Source organism: Onychomys torridus, chromosome 22 (assembly GCF_903995425.1).
Source record: "Onychomys torridus chromosome 22, mOncTor1.1, whole genome shotgun sequence".
NCBI lineage: Eukaryota > Metazoa > Chordata > Mammalia > Rodentia > Cricetidae > Onychomys > Onychomys torridus.
The window spans coordinates 27,369,079-27,386,803 of NC_050464.1; the positions used below are offsets into that span (position 1 = coordinate 27,369,079).

At 48.8% G+C, this 17,725-nt stretch overlaps 1 protein-coding gene across 1 annotated transcript in view; it reads right to left on the reverse strand.

Annotated features, from left to right (window-relative positions):
• Positions 1-17,725, reverse strand: part of Tmem132b (transmembrane protein 132B) — a 168,169-nt gene that overhangs the window by 76,826 nt on the left and 73,618 nt on the right. The window contains exon 3 of the mRNA XM_036171640.1: positions 10,221-10,407. Coding sequence (XP_036027533.1) covers positions 10,221-10,407 — 187 coding nt within the window. The remainder of the gene's footprint in view (positions 1-10,220; positions 10,408-17,725) is intronic.

The following is a 17,725-nucleotide window of genomic DNA, read 5'->3' on the forward strand; positions in this document are numbered from 1 at the left end:
AAGAGATGGGTGAGGGACTGGAGCAGGGCAGACACCTGTGGATACAGCTTGATCTGCTAGCGCCACCTGGTGGGGACTCCGGGGGCTGTCACTTGTGAGTCTCTCCTTAGGAAAAAAGAGTAAAAGCCAAATGACCTTTTGTGGAATTCAAGCCACTTAGAAAGTGGTTTGCTGGGCTATGTGGTGAATGAAGTAAACACTACGCCTTGGAGCATCTCTTTGCTGATGGATCCCTGCAGAGCTGGCATGTACCCTGGACTGAGAGAAGAGTCAAGGACTCTACAAGTTGTGTATCTTCCAGTTGGTCAGTGGCCACACTGCCTGTTATCAAATACTTTCCATTTAACCACCTCTCGTGAGTGCTCCAAGCAGAAACAAAGAATAAGGAGCTGGAGAGCTGGCTCCATGGTTCAGAGCACTGGCTGCTCATCCAGAGCATCTGAGTTCTATTCCCAGCAACCCACCTGGTGGCTCACGACCACCTGTAACTCCAGTTCCTGGGGATATGATACCCTCCCCTGACCTCCTCAAGCACCATGCACAGATATGCATGCAGGCAAAATGTCCACGTGGGTAATATTTTTAATTAAATAAAGGGAAGACTTTGGGCGTTTCCTGGAGATGTTTGTGGTGAGTACCAGGCACCTATGGCTTCCTTCCACAACCATCTTAAGGTACCAGAAGGATTTGCATAACCCTTTCCACAGACAGGATAATGAGGCAAATCGTACAGAAGGGCAGATAGCTTAAGGAAAGGGCATGATCAGATTTGAACTGAAGAGGCTAGCAGTGTGTGTGTGTGTGTGTGTGTGTGTGTGTGTGTGTGTGTTGCTGGTGCATGTGTGTTCATATAAAGGCCAGGCACTTTTGTCTGATGTCTTCCCCTGTTGCTCTATACATTATTTTTTGAGAGAGGTTCTCTCACTAAGCTTGAGGCTCAAAGATTCTGCTAGGTAGTCTGGTCAATGAGCTCCAGGGACCCTCCTCTCTCCACCTCCTCCGTGCTAGGAATCCAGGGGTGTGCCATGCCACGTCCAGCTTTCTACGTCCGTTCTGGAGATCTGAACTCAGTCCCTTGCACTTACTTGTGCTGCAAACACCATCCTGACTGAGCCCTCTCGCCATTCCCAATACACACCTCCACATGCTCCCACTGGTGGGGGAGCATTCTCCCCTCCTGGACCGGTGCAGGGCCTGGCAAAGCCATTTGCTGGTGGGCTGCCCTGTGTTGTTTCTCAACAGGACTATTGGGCCTGGGAAGCCGAGCACTTGCAGGCAATTTTTCTAGCCACAGCTCAAGCTGTGATCAACAATCCTGCTCACCTGTCAATAGCCAAAGGCTTTTTTTTTGTTTCTCAAGAAAATTATTGTCTCGACACACCGTCTCCTGATTATTTTGCTGCCTTTCAGCGGGTGCGAGACAGGGATGTGATCCTGCACATAATCGCTCTGGGTTTCATCATTCAAGACCCATCACCCAGCAAAGCTGAACAATTCCAGAGCAGAAGTCTTTGAGGGATGTGCAGTTCGGTGGCTGTGTCTGCAGGGTAGGTCATAAATATTAATGCCATTGACACAGCCTTTAAAGATCTGTCTTGTCCTGTCCCTGCCATCGGAGCGCCTAGATTCTGCCATTTTGTGCTTCTGATTGACAACCTGGTTTTTCTCCAGAGCTTGCTTAGCTAGCCTGAGTTTTTATCCCATTTTACCTTCAGGAATTATACACCGGCAAAGGCTTTCTCAGGAAGACACGGGGGACTCCACCAAACATTATGATGGGTTCTGGCCACTTTTTTCCCACTGGGCAGTAGTTACCTGCCTCAAAGCAATCCTTTGGGGTTGTTGTATATTTAATATATGCCAGGAAGGGGTAACCTCAGCCCACTTATGGGACCTCTATGGTGGTGGTGGGGAGGGCACTTCTGGATCTCACTAATGCCACACCCTGGGGCGATGCCCTGCTGTGGCTATGCTGCATGGGCAGCACCCACTCTGCCATGAACATGCCAACGGCAGCATTCGTAAGCATGTGTCTTCTGTTTGTAGCCAACAATTTGTCAAGGACATTCGCTGAACACACAGCGTCCTTGACACTGTGCGTCACTGTGACTGGTGAGATTTCAGCTGTGAGAGTCTTAGATCAATCAGGTGAGAGCATGTGGGTGCCACTGGGGCTGCCACTATGTGCTACCAAGGGCAGAATCCCATGGCTCTGCCTGGAGTAAGAGGATCTAGAAGTGAGACCCGCCCGCAGACCATTTTAGGTACCAGCTACCAGTGTTGGGTGAGGTCTCCTGCAGTATCTCAGACAGGCTTGGTTTAGGGAAAGAAGAAAAATGCAGAATATCTTTTTTTAAAAAAGGCTTAGGATGTTGGGGTTCCAGAAAGGTGAGTCACTAAGGACAGTGGGAGATGCAGTTGTCTTGGCAGACAGAATGCAGCCCACACCACTGTATGGTTAGCAGGCTGCAGCCCGCATCACTGTATGGTTGATTTGTAGCTGTGCCCAGCTGAAGCCATGGGAACCTGTGAGACATGGCACCCAGAACCTCATCCCCTGCTGTCAGTGATGGCGAGGAGCGGGCTGTTGCCAAACTAAGTCCCAAGTTCAGAGAGCACAAGTGTAGCAAACCCCACCCCCTGCAGGTGTTATGTGGGTTCAATGAGGTGACAATCCAAAGCCACTGAAGTTGAGAGAGAAAGAAAAGAAACAAAAAACAACTGCCTCCTCCAAAGGTGTCTATGCCTTCATCTTGGGACATGAAGAAGGGATCTTTGAAGATATTGGTCACATCAGGTTGCAGAGGTGAGGAGCTGACCTTATCTCATCCACATGTGAAGATGGGATCCTCACAGGAGAGACACGGGAGGGCCAGTCTCAAAGATGGAATAGAAAGGATGTAGTTAGTGAAAGGGATGCCAAAGGAATGCTGGCAATCTCTGTGAGCCAGAAAGCACACTCTGGGACAGGTTCCTCCACACACACCCGCTCCTCTCCCCCAAAGAAAACAGAAAGCACTCAGTCCTGCCAAGACCTTGATCTTATTCTATAAGGACCATTTCTGACTTCCAGAGAGGCAAGGTCGGTTTGTACTGTGAAAGCCACTCTGCTGGAGTTCAGTGGTCATAGCAGCAATGAGAACGGATGAAAGAAAAAAGCCCCCTGAAATGGGAGCCAATATCGACCAACTCCTGCAGCCCCTATCCTGCCTTCCTCTCACCTTCTCTGGGACCCTGGCCCCCTCCCCCTGCCCTCCACATGCCAGCTGTCTCCAGCCTTCTTTGTCCTGCTTAAATTCTGCTTGAAGACGTGGATTGTTCCCTCTGCCTGGAATGCTCTTCCTCCTCATCTATCTCTCAGAGGAAATGCTAAGTCTTAGGAGGACTCCTTCCCTGCCACTCCAGCATGGTCCAGCCTGCCCCCAGTCTCCATCTTTGCTTGTTCGAGTCTCCTGAACATTCCTCACTTCTAAAATGAAGGGCTTTCTGAATCTGGAGACTGTCGGGCTAAGGAGCCAGGACCCTGCCTGCCTTATTCATCACCATCCTCCGGGACAGTGCTTGGCACTGCCAGTGCCCAAACACCATTGGAAATAAAGAGGCATTTGTGCCCAGGCTGTGTTGGAAGAGTTCAGCCAGCGTGACTGACAGGGGAGCTGATTATCTCATTGCAGCCTGCGCTCAGCCCCTGGTTCCAGTTGCCTAGAAACTCACCAAGTGTGTTCATTTTTTTTTATTCCAACCTTTTTGAAAGATAATGTGTTTTTTATCTACATGTGCAGAACTGGGGCCTTTTAGTTTTAAGAACTGGAGCTGAATGGTGGGTTGCTGTCCTGAACTCCAAGCCACCCACAGGAACAAATCTCTACGCTAAAAGCTCAGTAGCTGGACAGAAACCACCACCGCCCCGCCCCCCCATAAAAGGGAACACTGTGGAAGCAAAGTGTGGAAGGTGTGTGCATTCAGAAAGGCTTAAAAGGAAAGGCAAGAAAAGAAATGGGTACATGCATCAACGTTTCCGAGCCATGGAGGAGGCAGAAAGTAACAATCACTAAAGATGGCGGTGTCAGTGCCCAGGGCTGTGACCCTCCCTTTGTGTGACCCCCTGGTGAAGACTTCTGCCACTTACGACCAACCATGCTGAACTTCTAGACATGAAGACATTGTGCAAAATGGTTTCCAAGGCCTACTGAATCCAACTCAAAGTTCCCACCTGCTCCATTTTCTCTGTTTACCGGAAAGTGGTCAATTTAGCACATAGTGTATATTACACAAGTGTTTGTTGTGTGGGGATGAGTGAGTGGGATCAATGGATGGAGTTGATGGATGATGGATGGATGGATGGATGGATGGATGGATGGATGGATGGATGGATGGATAAATGAGTGGGTTGATGGACCAATCAGTAGATGGATTGACCAGTAGATGGATGGACAATGGATAGGTGGATGGATCAAGGGAGGGATAAAGAGGGAAAGATATCAGATGACTCAATGGAGGGATGGATGATTCAATGGAGGGAGGAATGTATCAATTAGTAGATTTATAGAGAAATGGATGATGGATCAGTGGATGAATGAATGGGTGGGTTGATGGGGGGAATAGGTAGATGGACAGATGGAAGGATAGGTGTGTGAATGGATCAACAGAAAATGATGACTGCATCTATGGAGGGAGGGGTGAGTCAATGGAGAAATGGATGGTCCAATGTAGGGATGGATGTATCAATCAATTGATGGACCAATGGAAGGAAGAATGGATGGATGGATAGATGGATAGATGAAGGGATGGATGGATGGATGGGTGGATGGATGGATGGATGGATGGATGGATGGATGGACGGACGGATGGATGGACGGACAGATGGATGGACGGACGGATGGATGGACGGATGGATGGATGGATAATGAATAAACAAATCATCACAGCCACTGCCCTTAGCAAAATCACTTCTCTGGGCCATGGCACCAGCCCACATAACTTCCGCACATGGGGTCCCTTCTCATCACTCTCAGGAACCCCCCCAAAGCTGTGCATTTACCTACATGAAGCCAAGGCTGAACCATGACCAACATGCATCCACAGAATCTAACCCAACGCAGGATCACAGACCCTTGGCAGCAGTTCTCATGAATAAGCCTGGACGAAAGCCCAGAAGAATACACCTTCTCAGAGGGTTCTGGCAGGACTGAACAAGATAGCCCATGGGTGGCAGACGCCACTAGCTACCCACCCCATGACAGACAAAGCCAGAAACACTTCCCCCATGTCCCTGCGCTGAGAGGTAGGTGGGCAGCCCAGTTCTGGGAGTAGTAGGAAAGGACATTTGTTCCTCTATGCCTGTGTGTGATGACCCCTGAGTGAGGGGGTGAGAGCCAGTTGAGGGAAAAGGCGTGGGACCATAGAAAGAGCCCCATGGAAGCCTTTCTTTGCAGCCTATGGCCAATGTAAAGGGAAGCATTAATAGTCCCCAAGGTAAGGTGGCTGGGGCTGGGAAATCCTTGACAGGTTCTCAGCAGCTGGTGACCCCCAGGCTCTCTGTTTCTGCTCCACTATCCCAAAGTACCTGTAGCTCCTCTCAAGGGGCAGTGGCTTCATCCCTCACGCCATCATGCCAGGGACAGAATGCAGGAACATCCCTGACTTGCATCTAGCTGCTAATCGGAAGCAGTTCCTTCCCCCAGCAGACTCCCCTGGGGTTTTATTAGCCAGAAAATAAACAACCATAAGTCAGTCCCTATAATAATCACCAGCAAATGGAGGATTCCCCATTGATGGGGTAGGTTAATCCACATATTACTCTGGGCTTGAGGGAGGGGTGCTCTTCTTAGCTAGTGGCCAGACAGACGGCAAAGACCATGCTGGGGTCCTGTTAGCAAAGAAGTTGGGAGGCAGGAAGTGGGAACAGACTTTCCTACAATGTCCCAAAGTATTGGCTAGATGGGAAGATTAGAACATGTGAGGCATTGTCTCTACTCTTTCTCCACCTATGGCAGACATAGACAAATGACTAGAGAACTCTCAGCGAGCCTCTGAATCCATCATTGAACAGTGCTCCAAAAAGAACCAAAGAGAAAAGTTAACATGAGGGTTGGAGTTGGGAAGGTGCCTGTGAATCTTCTTGATGACAGGAAACAATCCTGCTACATAAATCGATATTTAGTTATTTATAAGTCTGCCTTCACATGACCTAATGCAAGCCTTGGTACACTACATGCGTCTTGGCCCATCTGTGCTGCTGTAGCAAGATACCTGAGGCAGGATACCTTATAAAGAACAGAAATTTCCTTCTCCTTCTGGAGGCTGAGAAGATCAGGCTGCTACTGGGTTCCGAATCTATGAAGATCTGGTCTCTTTATTTCTCAGATGGTGCCTTGCGTCTGTGTCCTCTGAAGAAAAATGAGAGGCTGCATCTTCACATGGAAGAAAAGATGAAAGATGAAGGGATGGAAGACACTTCCTTCAGGACCTTTTATAAGGTAATAATCCTCCTTGGAGGTGGAGAACACAAAACTTAGCAAAGCTCTGATAAATACTTATAGGTCAATAAATTTACTGTGATCCAAGAAATTAGACAAATAAATAATGACCCTAGACTAGGGTTCTGACATCACAGCATAGCAGATGAACCCAACATGGCTGCCTCCTTCCCCATCCTGCCTCACCTTCTCTGTGCTTAAGCGGCAGCCATGCTGCTTCAGCTACAGCCCTGGACTGCCATGTACACACACACACACACACACACACACACACACACACACACACACACTCCTACTAGGCTTCCCAAACACCTTCTTGCTCCTCAGCCTTAAAGGTCTTCCTTCCTCCTAGCCAATATCAACCACTTTTAAGACTCATACTGACTGTCCCCGCCACTAATGACACAGACTAATCCTCTGAAACTGTAGGCAAGCCCACAATTAAATGCTTTCTTTGATAAGAGTTGCCTTGGTCATGGTGTCTCTGCACAGCCATGGAACAGTAACTAAGACAGAACTTGGTATCAGGAGTGGGGTGTTGCTGCGATGGGCCTGACCCTGCTGTTTGTTGGAGAAACATGGAAGACTTTGGGAATTTGGACAATCAATAGCAGTTGAATGTTTTAAGCAGGGCGTAATGAGCCACCCTAGTAGGGGCAAGGAGGACAGCAGTACTGAAGGCCATGTGGACCATGCAGGCCCAGCTCAAGAGGTTTCAGAGGGGAAGACTGTCAGTGTCGGTATGTGGTGTGGAGACAGTTCCCCAAGTTGGACTTGGGTGCAATCATGGCTTTTTGTCTTCTTACCCCTATCTTGAGTAAGGAAACGTGGGTTGAGTCTCCCCAGGAAAAAGCCTCACACACACAACAGCGAATTGAGCACCTCTGATATCAGTGTCTTTGTTCATCGCTGTGACGAAGTGACTGGAAATAGTGGGTTGAAGGAAGAGGACTCATTTCAGCCCACAGCTTGAGGGGATACAGTCCATCATGACAGGGGATGAGCTGAAGCACGGCCAAACCGTGTGCTGGCAGAAGCTCAACACTCCATACTCACATCTCCGCAGAGAGGAACAGGAAGCGGGATATAAACCTCTATCCCCAGAAACATACTTCCTCCAGCCAGGCTCCACCTCCTAAAGCCTCCACAGCCTCCTGAAACAGCGCCATCTACTGGGGACCAAGTGTTCCCACACTTGATCCTTTGGGAAAATTTAACATCCAAACCTCTAAGAGAAGCACACCACCTTACCTCTTAGCCTGAGATCCAACTTCCATTTGTTCTCACATTTGGCAGCTTTCCCTGTGTATGCCAATTAACATGCTGACAATTATGGAAATTATATTAATATTAATGAGTGCCGACACTTCACCTAAAGCAACCCATCGAATCCTTAGGAAACTCTACTGAGCAAGCTCAGCCATCCCTCACCCCCACCTGGGGTCATTCCGAGCCCTTCACGGGGAACCAAGCCATGACACATTCAGCTGCCCCACTTTCCTGCCAATGGCAAGCGATGTCAAAGGCAAGGAAGTGTCCCTAAGTGAAACTCAGCCACATGGAGAGACGTGAAGAGTCACAGTGGAGCAGGATGCATGGGATATAAACTGGTACCTCCAAGAGATGCAGGAGCTCAAAGTATGCTAGGAGGAGGCACTGGGGACAGATAAGGGAGAGGAACGAGCCCCATGTGAGCCACATGATGTCCATCCACATGGGAGGCATGCTGCTCCACCAGCCTGGCCATGAGAGGAAGGCCATGGAAAGGACAGGTGTCTGGCCAGCCACATACCAGTCTGCTTTCCCTGCCTTTATTCCCTTTGTGTCCAGATCCTCACCCCCCCCCCCGTTCTATTCTGTCCCTACCATGTGGCTGACTCATCAGTGACACACCAGCCCGGGTTTCAGGTTGCATCTGAGAAAGGATATGGAAACACTGGCCAAAGAGGGTAGGAACGTTTTTGGTAAAGATCTCGGGGAAATGATCCCTAATGCAAGAGATAAGATTTCCCCCAAAGCCTCTCAGCAGCTCCACTCTCAGGAATCATCTCCAAATGCTACTCATTACAGGATGCTAAAATTAAACGCCAGCCAGAGATGCATGCCTGACTGCAAATATACAGCCTCGTCACAGCACCCAAGTAGCCACAGGTGACTCATCCTAAGTGGGCTCGTGTTCCCATAATACTTGACTTGCTAAAACAGGCATCGTCAGCCTGGATTTGGCCTGAGGACTGCACTTAGCCAACCCCGGTATCTTGACCTGATTCCACCCTCCTATCAGATAAGCATGTGTCAACCCACAGCTCCCCTGGGAACCGGCACCTGCCTTTGAAGACAGTGAAATGCACCCCTTCGGCATCCAGTCCTGTCCCATCCCAGGCTTCGGAACTTGTAGAGAATTGGGTGCAATCAATCATACATAGAGCAAAGCCACAATGGCCCTGAGAAGAGATCAGCCATGCCAGCCTCACGTGCAGGGTGAGCTGGAGAACTGACAGATGTGTTCCCAGGAAGAGGAGCTGCAGGAAAACTCTGCTTCCCTCTAGAACTCAGGTCCACCCATCACTGCCCCTTAACAAGTGGTTTCCTGCCAAGCTGTGGCTGCCACGAGCCAAATGCATGTCACCATGATGAACTGGTCTTTAAAACCAATATGACTAGCAGCTGAGACTAGAGCACTTGGGGTCATGTGTTCAGCCACCAGTGGCCCAGAATATCTGGATGTGGATTCCCCCACATTTAGGTCCAATGTAGGAAGGTCTGAGCAGCACCAAAATATATATATATCTGGATGACCCTGTTCTCAACTGAACAGGGTCCCAGACATGCTCAAAGGAAGAAATGTCATCCCTGCCATGCCAACAGGGCAGACATGTGGGCAGTTTAATGGGCACTGGGACCCTGTCCAGCTTCAGCCGGTCTGTTCCCAACAAGGCTCTTTCAGTCCATCTGCATTCTAAACTTTGCCAATCCCAGGGCCACCTGGGGGTGCTCAGGGCAGTTCCAAGTGACAAGGGGTTGGTTCCTGGACCTCTGGAGCCTCCATCTCCAGCACACACTCACGACACTTCAGAGAAACCGTCTTCCCCAAGTACAGCACTTGGACCCGATATGAACACAGATGGAAGCAATGAAAGACAAGGGGTCCCCAGGAGCCACTTGGCTACACCACAGATGAAAAGAGATTGATACAGTAAATCCTAAATGGCTTCCCAGGAGTCCTCTGGAAAGCAGGTAAATAAAACACTGTTTAAGTATATTTCCCTTGTTCAAACAGTACACACCAAGTGTGTGAGGGATGATAGGCTCAAAGACACTTTACATTTCTTTGAATGATTTAAGTATTAAAAGGAGCCTGGGGCACGGCTCTGTGGTTAAAGTGCTTGTTGTGTGCGTGTGTGGACTGGAGTTCGAATCCCCAGGTAACCATGCAAGTACCTGGTGGGTGAGGTGACCCAAGAGTAGTTCTAGCCTGGCAAAGCAGAGACAGGGGGTTCCCCAGAGCAAATTGGCTCAAGAAACTGGACATTATCAGCAAGTTCTGTGTTTGATTGAAAGACCCTGACTCATAAGATGGAAGAACAGTGGTGTATAATCCTGGTATGAGCCAAGGGACTCCACACGCATGCACACACAGGTGCACCCACATACGTACATATGTCCACGAAGATGACAAGGGAAAAAAATATGCAGAGGAAGTTTCTTCATGGCTCATTGTCTCGAGCCCTGGTTTCTTACCATGGCAAGAGGGACGATGCCCACAAAGGTCGTCTGGCTGATGAAGATCTCAGAGACGAAGAGCTCGCTCATGGAGTCTTCCACGGGGTATTCCACCTGCCAGGTGATTTGCTGGGCCCCTGCCAGGCCACTGCTATTGTCAACGCCGAAGTCCACTTGCAGAATCTCGTAGTAGGAGCCATTTGCCCTGGAAAACAGACATGCGGCAAGGTTTAGTGTAACGTGCATGATTCTGCAGAAAGCAAAGAAGCCTGGAAGCAGCCATAGTCCTCTTTGTCAATGAGGAGTTAGATTGACTGGTAGAGGGGATGGAGACTCATTCACGGGCTACCCCTGAGTGGCAGCAGCTCAGAGTGGGTGTGTAATCCTCCCCTAAAGAAGAAGTGTCCTTTGTTGAATGAGGTCCTGTCTTAGTTGGCTTTCTACCGCCGTGACAATCATCACAACATAAAGCAATATGGCGGGGAGGTGGGAGGGAGTATCTCAGCTTACCACTCACAGTCCTCATCATGGAGGGAAGAAATGAAGTGGAGGGTCATGAAGGAATGCTGTTTGCTGGTTTGTTGGACCTGCCTTGTTATACACCCTAAGACTACCTGCCTAGGGGTGACACCACCCACAGTAGGCCAGGCCTTCCCACATCAACCATTTAATCAAGAAAATGCCCAGTCCAATCTGATAAAAGCATTTTCTCAATAGGGGTTCCCTCTTCCTAGATGACCCTAGATTTGTCACATCTCTAGGCATGCCTTGCATAGCTCTCTGCCCTCCACACACCCCCACAGCACCATCAGGTCACAGTCAGGGAAAGCCCAGAACCATTTGATACAGTTTCCCCACCCCTCCGGTCCAGGATGCACAGCTCTTGTTCTGAAATTCCCCTGTAGCTCATGAGCCCCTGGCTCAAACTCTCCAGGATTTACAGAGTGATGGTGATGTTGTGAGCTTGTGGGATCAACGTGAGATCGATGGCTAGAAAAGATAATATGGGTACTATAGAAACTGAGTGACAGGAAGGTTAAACTGGACTCTGTTTCATCAGTCCCAAATTGGATTCAATATACTGTACAAAAATCCTATTTGCCTTGATTCATATCACACACACACACACACACACACACACACACACACACACACACACACACCTGCACATGCCCACTCACACCCATCCCCATCCCCATCCCACACACATACATACATACTCCTGTATGCAAGAGCTCTTGGTAAATAAAGGCTAGCTACTGCTCTGGAAATCATTTACCAAAGACAGAAGAGAACAAAACGCCAAAAGCACAGGTCTGTGAATGGACCCTATCCTATGAGCCTCTTGCCATCTCCCTGCATCTAACTTGACTGGGACCCCAGGAGGATGATGGCAGGGAAGCTGATTCCCCGGCACCCCTACAGCTTGAGTCCCCCCAGACCATCTTATGCCTTCTCTGCTGCTGGGTCTGTTTGGCCCAAAGGGGGCTCAGGACCTCTGCCCCGCCTCATGGAACCCCACAAGCTCTGTCTCTGGTGTCCCAGTTGTTCAATCTGTGAGGAAAACGTTAGAAAAAAGAACCTGCTGCCTGCTGCTTCCCCAAGATAAATCTCTTTCCATGGACAGCTTCCCCACACCAACAACTTGTATAAAACAAGGAGCGACGACCCACTCAACTCTAGGCTGTCCTCCTATTTCAAGAGGTTCCAAAGATGGCATTCAGTGCCTGCATGTGGCAATGGTGTTTATCCGTGTGTCTCCTGTAAGGGATGCTCTAACCTACAAGATGGAACCTTTTTCTTTCTCTCAGAACCAGGGAATTCTCTCAGCATTTAATAATGGTGGCTGCCTTTGAGGAACCAACAATGGGGCAATGGAGAAGGTCCCATGTGTCATCCCTGCTTAGAGCTGTGTGTAAGCTCTGAGGTGAGCAAGGAGAATAGCCAGTCCTGTTGGGTGAGACATTTGGAACACCCTCTAAACTATGCACATTCTGCTATTCCCTGACTCTCCAGCCTATGAGTTGGTCCAGATGCAGGAGCTGCCCACAACCAACCAACTGTGAATGGAAAGGCAGTCACTATGGAGTCATTGCTATAAGGGCTTTATTTATTTTTGGGGGTGGGGGGTGTTGTTTTTTGTTTTTGTTTTTGTTTTTAGTATTTTCTCTCAAACCAGAAGGAAATCTAATTCAGGCAGCTAGGGTACCTTCTAATAAGTTCATTTATATGGAAATTGGCTCATAACTATTAATTTTTCCCTGCTCCCAATCCACTCTTGATAAGCCTTGAAAAACTGAGAAAAGAGCTCATTGAGTCTCAGTTTAATAATGATGGCTGATGTTAAGAAACCGGCATCCAAGTGCCAGCCACAAGGTGGTCATAATGCAGCCAGCAAGTGCCCATGAAATGAGCATGCATGGCTTGTGTGAGAATGTGTGGGCATGTTCAGGAATGTAGTGTGTGTGGGGTGTGTGTGTGTGTGTGTGTGTGTGTGTGTGTGTGTGTGTGTGTTTGTGTGTGTGTGTGTGTGTGTGTGTGTGTGTGTGTGTGTGTATGTGTGTAGGGGACCGGATATGGATGTGAATGAGTTTGTGCAAGGGTGTATGTGTGTGTATGTGGGTATGTATGGAATTGAGAGGGTATGTGCAAGAGTATATGTTTATGTGGTGGGAATAGGAATGTGCAGGAGTCTATGTGTTGAGCAAGCTCAGGCATACAGCATCTCAGGCTGGAGCATAAGTCTCCATCTCTGGGGGAAGTATCACCCTATAGTATAGGTTAGCCCCCTCCCTAGGTCCCTGGGGACTCCTGAGATGGGGTTGAGGTGCACCATGTGGCTGCAGCTCAAACTGGTGTGTGAGAAAGAAAGTCTTGGGGAGGACCCACCCATCAGCTTGTCCCCAAGGGCCATGTCTAGACACCAGTCCCTGCATCACTCACAGTGATGATAACGGTGATGTATGGTAGAGGAAGGAGAAGGAAATAAAAATAGGGAATGGCATCTTGTCATTTATATAGACTGTTTTTTTGTCCCCAACAACAACAACTTCAACAACTACTTCTCCTCCTCCTCCTCTTTTTTTTTTTTTTTTTAAGGATTTCTGTGTAGTTCTGGCTGTCCTGGAACTCACCCTGTAGACCAGGCTGGGCGTGAACTCACAGATCCACCTGCCTCTGCCTCCCGAGTGCCTGGCATCCCCACCAACTTATAAATAGTTCTGGGCCACCAGAGATGGTGGCAACTTCCCCCAAATGAGATTTTCTAGAAGTGGGATACCAGAGGTTGCCTGTGGCCCAGGTTTGCTTGTTCTTGGGACCCTTTTCCTAGACATGAACATAAAAAGTGGGTGAGGATTAAAGACGCACTGAAGGGTGATCGCTATGGTGGGTATACTGCAGGATGGACTCCGTGGACGACCCACAGCAAACACAGTGTGGGACTGGACCTCTGCTCCCACCTGACATCCTCGGGAAGACAAAGGGCTGTACTGCCACAGCTCTGGCAACTGTCAACAGGGCAAACTCAGGCGGAGTTCTGGTTCCGTTTCCCTTTCTGTGATTAAAAAAAAAAAAAAAACCTGGGGAAATGGTTTGATCCATTCACAATTCCAGATTCCAGTCCACTGTTGTGGGAAAGTCATAGTAAGAAACTCAAAGCAGGTTGGGGATTTAGCTCAGTGGTAGAGCACTTGCCTAGCAAGCACAAGGCCCTGGGTTCCATCCTCAGCTCAAAAAAAAAAAAAAAGAAACTCAAAGCAACTGGTAGCATCACACATCCACAGCAGAGCAGAGATAAATGCAATAGGGGTACCTGGGGGATGTTGGAGGGGCGGTGAGGGGTGGACACAATCAAGTTGCCTCGCATACAAGTGTGAAATGGTCAGGAAATAATTTTTTTTCAATTTTTCAAGATGGAGAGATGACGATTTAGAGTCATTTGAACTTTAAACTATGAATTACAACAGGAAAACTGGACGTAGGTTTGGAAGGGAAAGCCTCATGAAGAGTTGACATTTGAGCCAAGGCCCAAAATACAGTTGGGAGCCAAGCATATTCTCAGCAAACACTTGTTGAATTCACTTGGTGAATTAATCTATCTTACGCCAAAAAAGATCATGGGAAAATGTGTCCTAAGCGTCAACGTGAACACGAGGTTCTATGTCCAAAGAGCAGCCTTTGATGGATGCTGGATGAGGTCCCACCACAGCCCAGCTCTCATCTCCATGGTCCTCTTGCCCTTCCCCAGATCTGGCTACTCCATGGTTTTTGTTTCTGACATACTATTATTTATGATGTTGGTTATGACAGACAGACACATACTCAGAGGCACATATGTACCACATAAGCAAGGGGGTTTTTGTTTTTGTTTTTTGTTTGTTTGTTTGTTTGTTTTTGCTTAGTTGATTGGTTGGTTTGGCTTGGGGGTTTTTTGCCTATTTTTCGTGCTCATGTGTCCACAGAACATTCCCCCAAGACACAGTGAGTGTTCTTTAAGTATATATCAGACTAGCCAATGACTCAGTGAGTAGCCATCAGTCTGTGGGTCTCAGAGGAGCCTGTGCTGAATCCCAAGGGTCTATGTATGGGGTGCTGGGAACAGACAGCTCCACCATGGGCTAGCAATTGAGGGATAGTTTGCTGAGCAAGGCTGACCTGGGATGCATGATACAGGATGGGCTCCAATTGCCATATAAAAGGCCACATATGGCATGAGTCTGATGTGTGATGTGTCCACAGCAGGTAAAGAAATCCCCACAGGCAAGCACCAGGGGAGTGGTTGCCAAGGGTCAGGGCAGAGGGGAGTGGGAATTGACTGCTAATGGGTAGAGTAACCTTTGGGCCAATAATAAAAATGCCCCCACGTCATGTAACAGTGATGGTTCCAGAACTTTAGGCCAAAAACCACTGAACTGTATACTTTAAGATGGCTTACACCTGCCATCCCAGAACTTGAAGGCAGGGGCAAGAAGACTGCTATGAATTTGAGAACACCCTGGACTACAGAGTGAGTTTCGGGACAGGTAGGGCAGCAGAGACCTTGAGAGAGAGAGAGAGAATGAAGGGAGAGGAAAGGACAAAAAGAGGGAGGGACAGAAGGAGGGAGGGAGGAAGGGAAGCAGGAAAGGGGAAGAGGGAGAATGAACAGGAAGGAAAGAAAAGGAAAAGAAATGTTTTACTAATTTTTTTTTATTTTAAAAAAAGGTCATCATCCTCATCCCACCTATCAGGTATGTTCAGCTTTTGTTTAAAACTTAAAGCCATTTCTCAGACATGAACATCCCCCAAAATTCTCCATCTGCCTCCCAGATCAGCTGCAGCCAACCAGCCAGTGACTACCCCACAGCCCCAGTGCAGGAGAAGGATGCTTAGCGTCCATCATCGAGATGTTGTTTTTGCTTACCGACGTTTTTCCCAGCGCTGGAGACAATCAATCCCAGTAATGAGGGAGCGCTTTGGACCCCTCCACCTCCTCGGCTGCCAGCACCGGGCCGTTTCCCACACTAACAAGTCACCTCACTTCCAGCTTATTTGATTTTATCAGCATCACCGTGACAAGCCCGGAGACGGCTAAGACAATTGCCACAATTATTTTTTCCCCCTCCATCACCATCTGACAACATCCCAAACCCTTCCAGGAAATGACGGCTGAGCTCCTCTTACTCTGAGTTCCTAATACAACTTCCTGAAGTGTCCTTCCTCTCTCTCTCTCTCTCCTCTCTCTCTCTCTCTCTCTCTCTCTCTCTCTCTCTCTCTCTCTCTCTCTCTCTCTCACACACACACACACACACACACACACACACACTTCTCTCTCTCTCTCTCTCTCTCTCTCTCTCTCTCTCTCTCTCTCTGAGACTGTGTGTCTGTGTCTATGTCTCTGTGACCCTGTGTCTCTCCATCTCTCCATCTCTCCATCTCTCCTCTCTCTCTCTCATTACTGACCTGGCAGAAAACCTCTGTTGTATAAAGCAGTGGACTTCCTCGTGGATTCTATTTTCCTATTTCTATTTAAATTCTCCTCAGAGAAAAAGGCAAGGCCAGGCTGCTGACAGACAGGAGAAATAACATGACGGACTCAGGACAAGGCATGGTAGATGGCGCCTCTAATCTCATTAACTCTCCTAATGGGACAGGGGAGACATCCACGGCTTCAGGAGAGAGGGTCTGAGGACCTGACTTTGGTTCCCACCATCATTTAAATGAAGGCTGTGTTTCCAAGAGGCAAAATTCCTAAGTGCCAGAAAGATGGCAAAGGTGGGTAAGGACATACCATGCATACAGGACCTGGGTTTGAGAGCCAGGCACTGTGGCACACACCTGTGACCCCAGTGCTGGGAATACAGACACATGAGGATCCCTGAGATTCATGGACCAGCAAATCTAGAGCCATTAACAAGTTCCAGGCCAGTGAGAGACCCTGTCTAAAAAAAAAAAAAAAAAAAAAAAAAAAGGTGGATGGTTCCTAAGGAATAATACCTAAGGATGTTCTCTGACCTCCGCACCCATGTGCACACAAATGCATGAGCACACACATGCACGCACATACACACACACACAACACACACACACAACACACACACACACACACACACACACACACACAAAAAAAAAAAAAAAAAATCCCAAAGACATAAGAACAGTGGATGTCTTCTCCTATGGCCCTCCAACTCTACTATACCCCCCTACCCCCCCCCCCCCCACCTCACCCCCACCCCCACCCCACTACTACCCCGCATGCTGCACTGGCTCCTTGTGGGCCACCAGAGAGGGTCATCCATTTCCACATGACTAATGCCCATGAGTGGTCTCTTCCGCATCTAGAGCCTCAGATGGCTGGGTACAAAGAGCTCTGACACCCCCGTCTTTGACAGAGGCATGGACAGTACAACCAATCACCTGGCTCTCTGCTGAGATGGCCATCAAGGGTGACTCTCCTGCATGCTCAGTAGAGAAGTGATGAGGAATCCTCATGCCCAATGCCCAGCAAGGCCCTGGTAGAGGCGCTCACATCACCACAGGTGGAGCTTCCCAGCCCCACCTTGTCCAACTCCAGAGCTACACTGGAGACCCTCTCAGAATACTTGTGCATGAAAGCCACAGATATAATTCTGGAGGGATCACAGTATCCTCAGGCCTCTTCCAGGGACTTATACAGATGGGGGGAAATTCAGAAACACATTGCAGGGATGGCTGCCTCCAGGTGGAATAGAAACCTGTGGAAAGCCTACTTCTCCCTCTGTGGTTGGACAGGGAGCAACCTCTGTAAGTGCATATTTTTTTTTCCTAATACTTAACAGCCTAGATGGATTTCCAAGGGAAAGCAACTACTAATGAGAATGGGGTCCTGGGGTCATGCCCTGTGCGTGCTAGATATCTGTAGGGTTCTCCAGGGGGGGCATGGAGGGCACCTGTAATCCCAACACGCTTCCGGCTACCCTGGCCACCAGGGCACAGGGGGCAGCCACAAAAGCAATCCATGGTAATTTATTCCCAGCCCTGGTACTTCCCCTGCTGAGATGGGA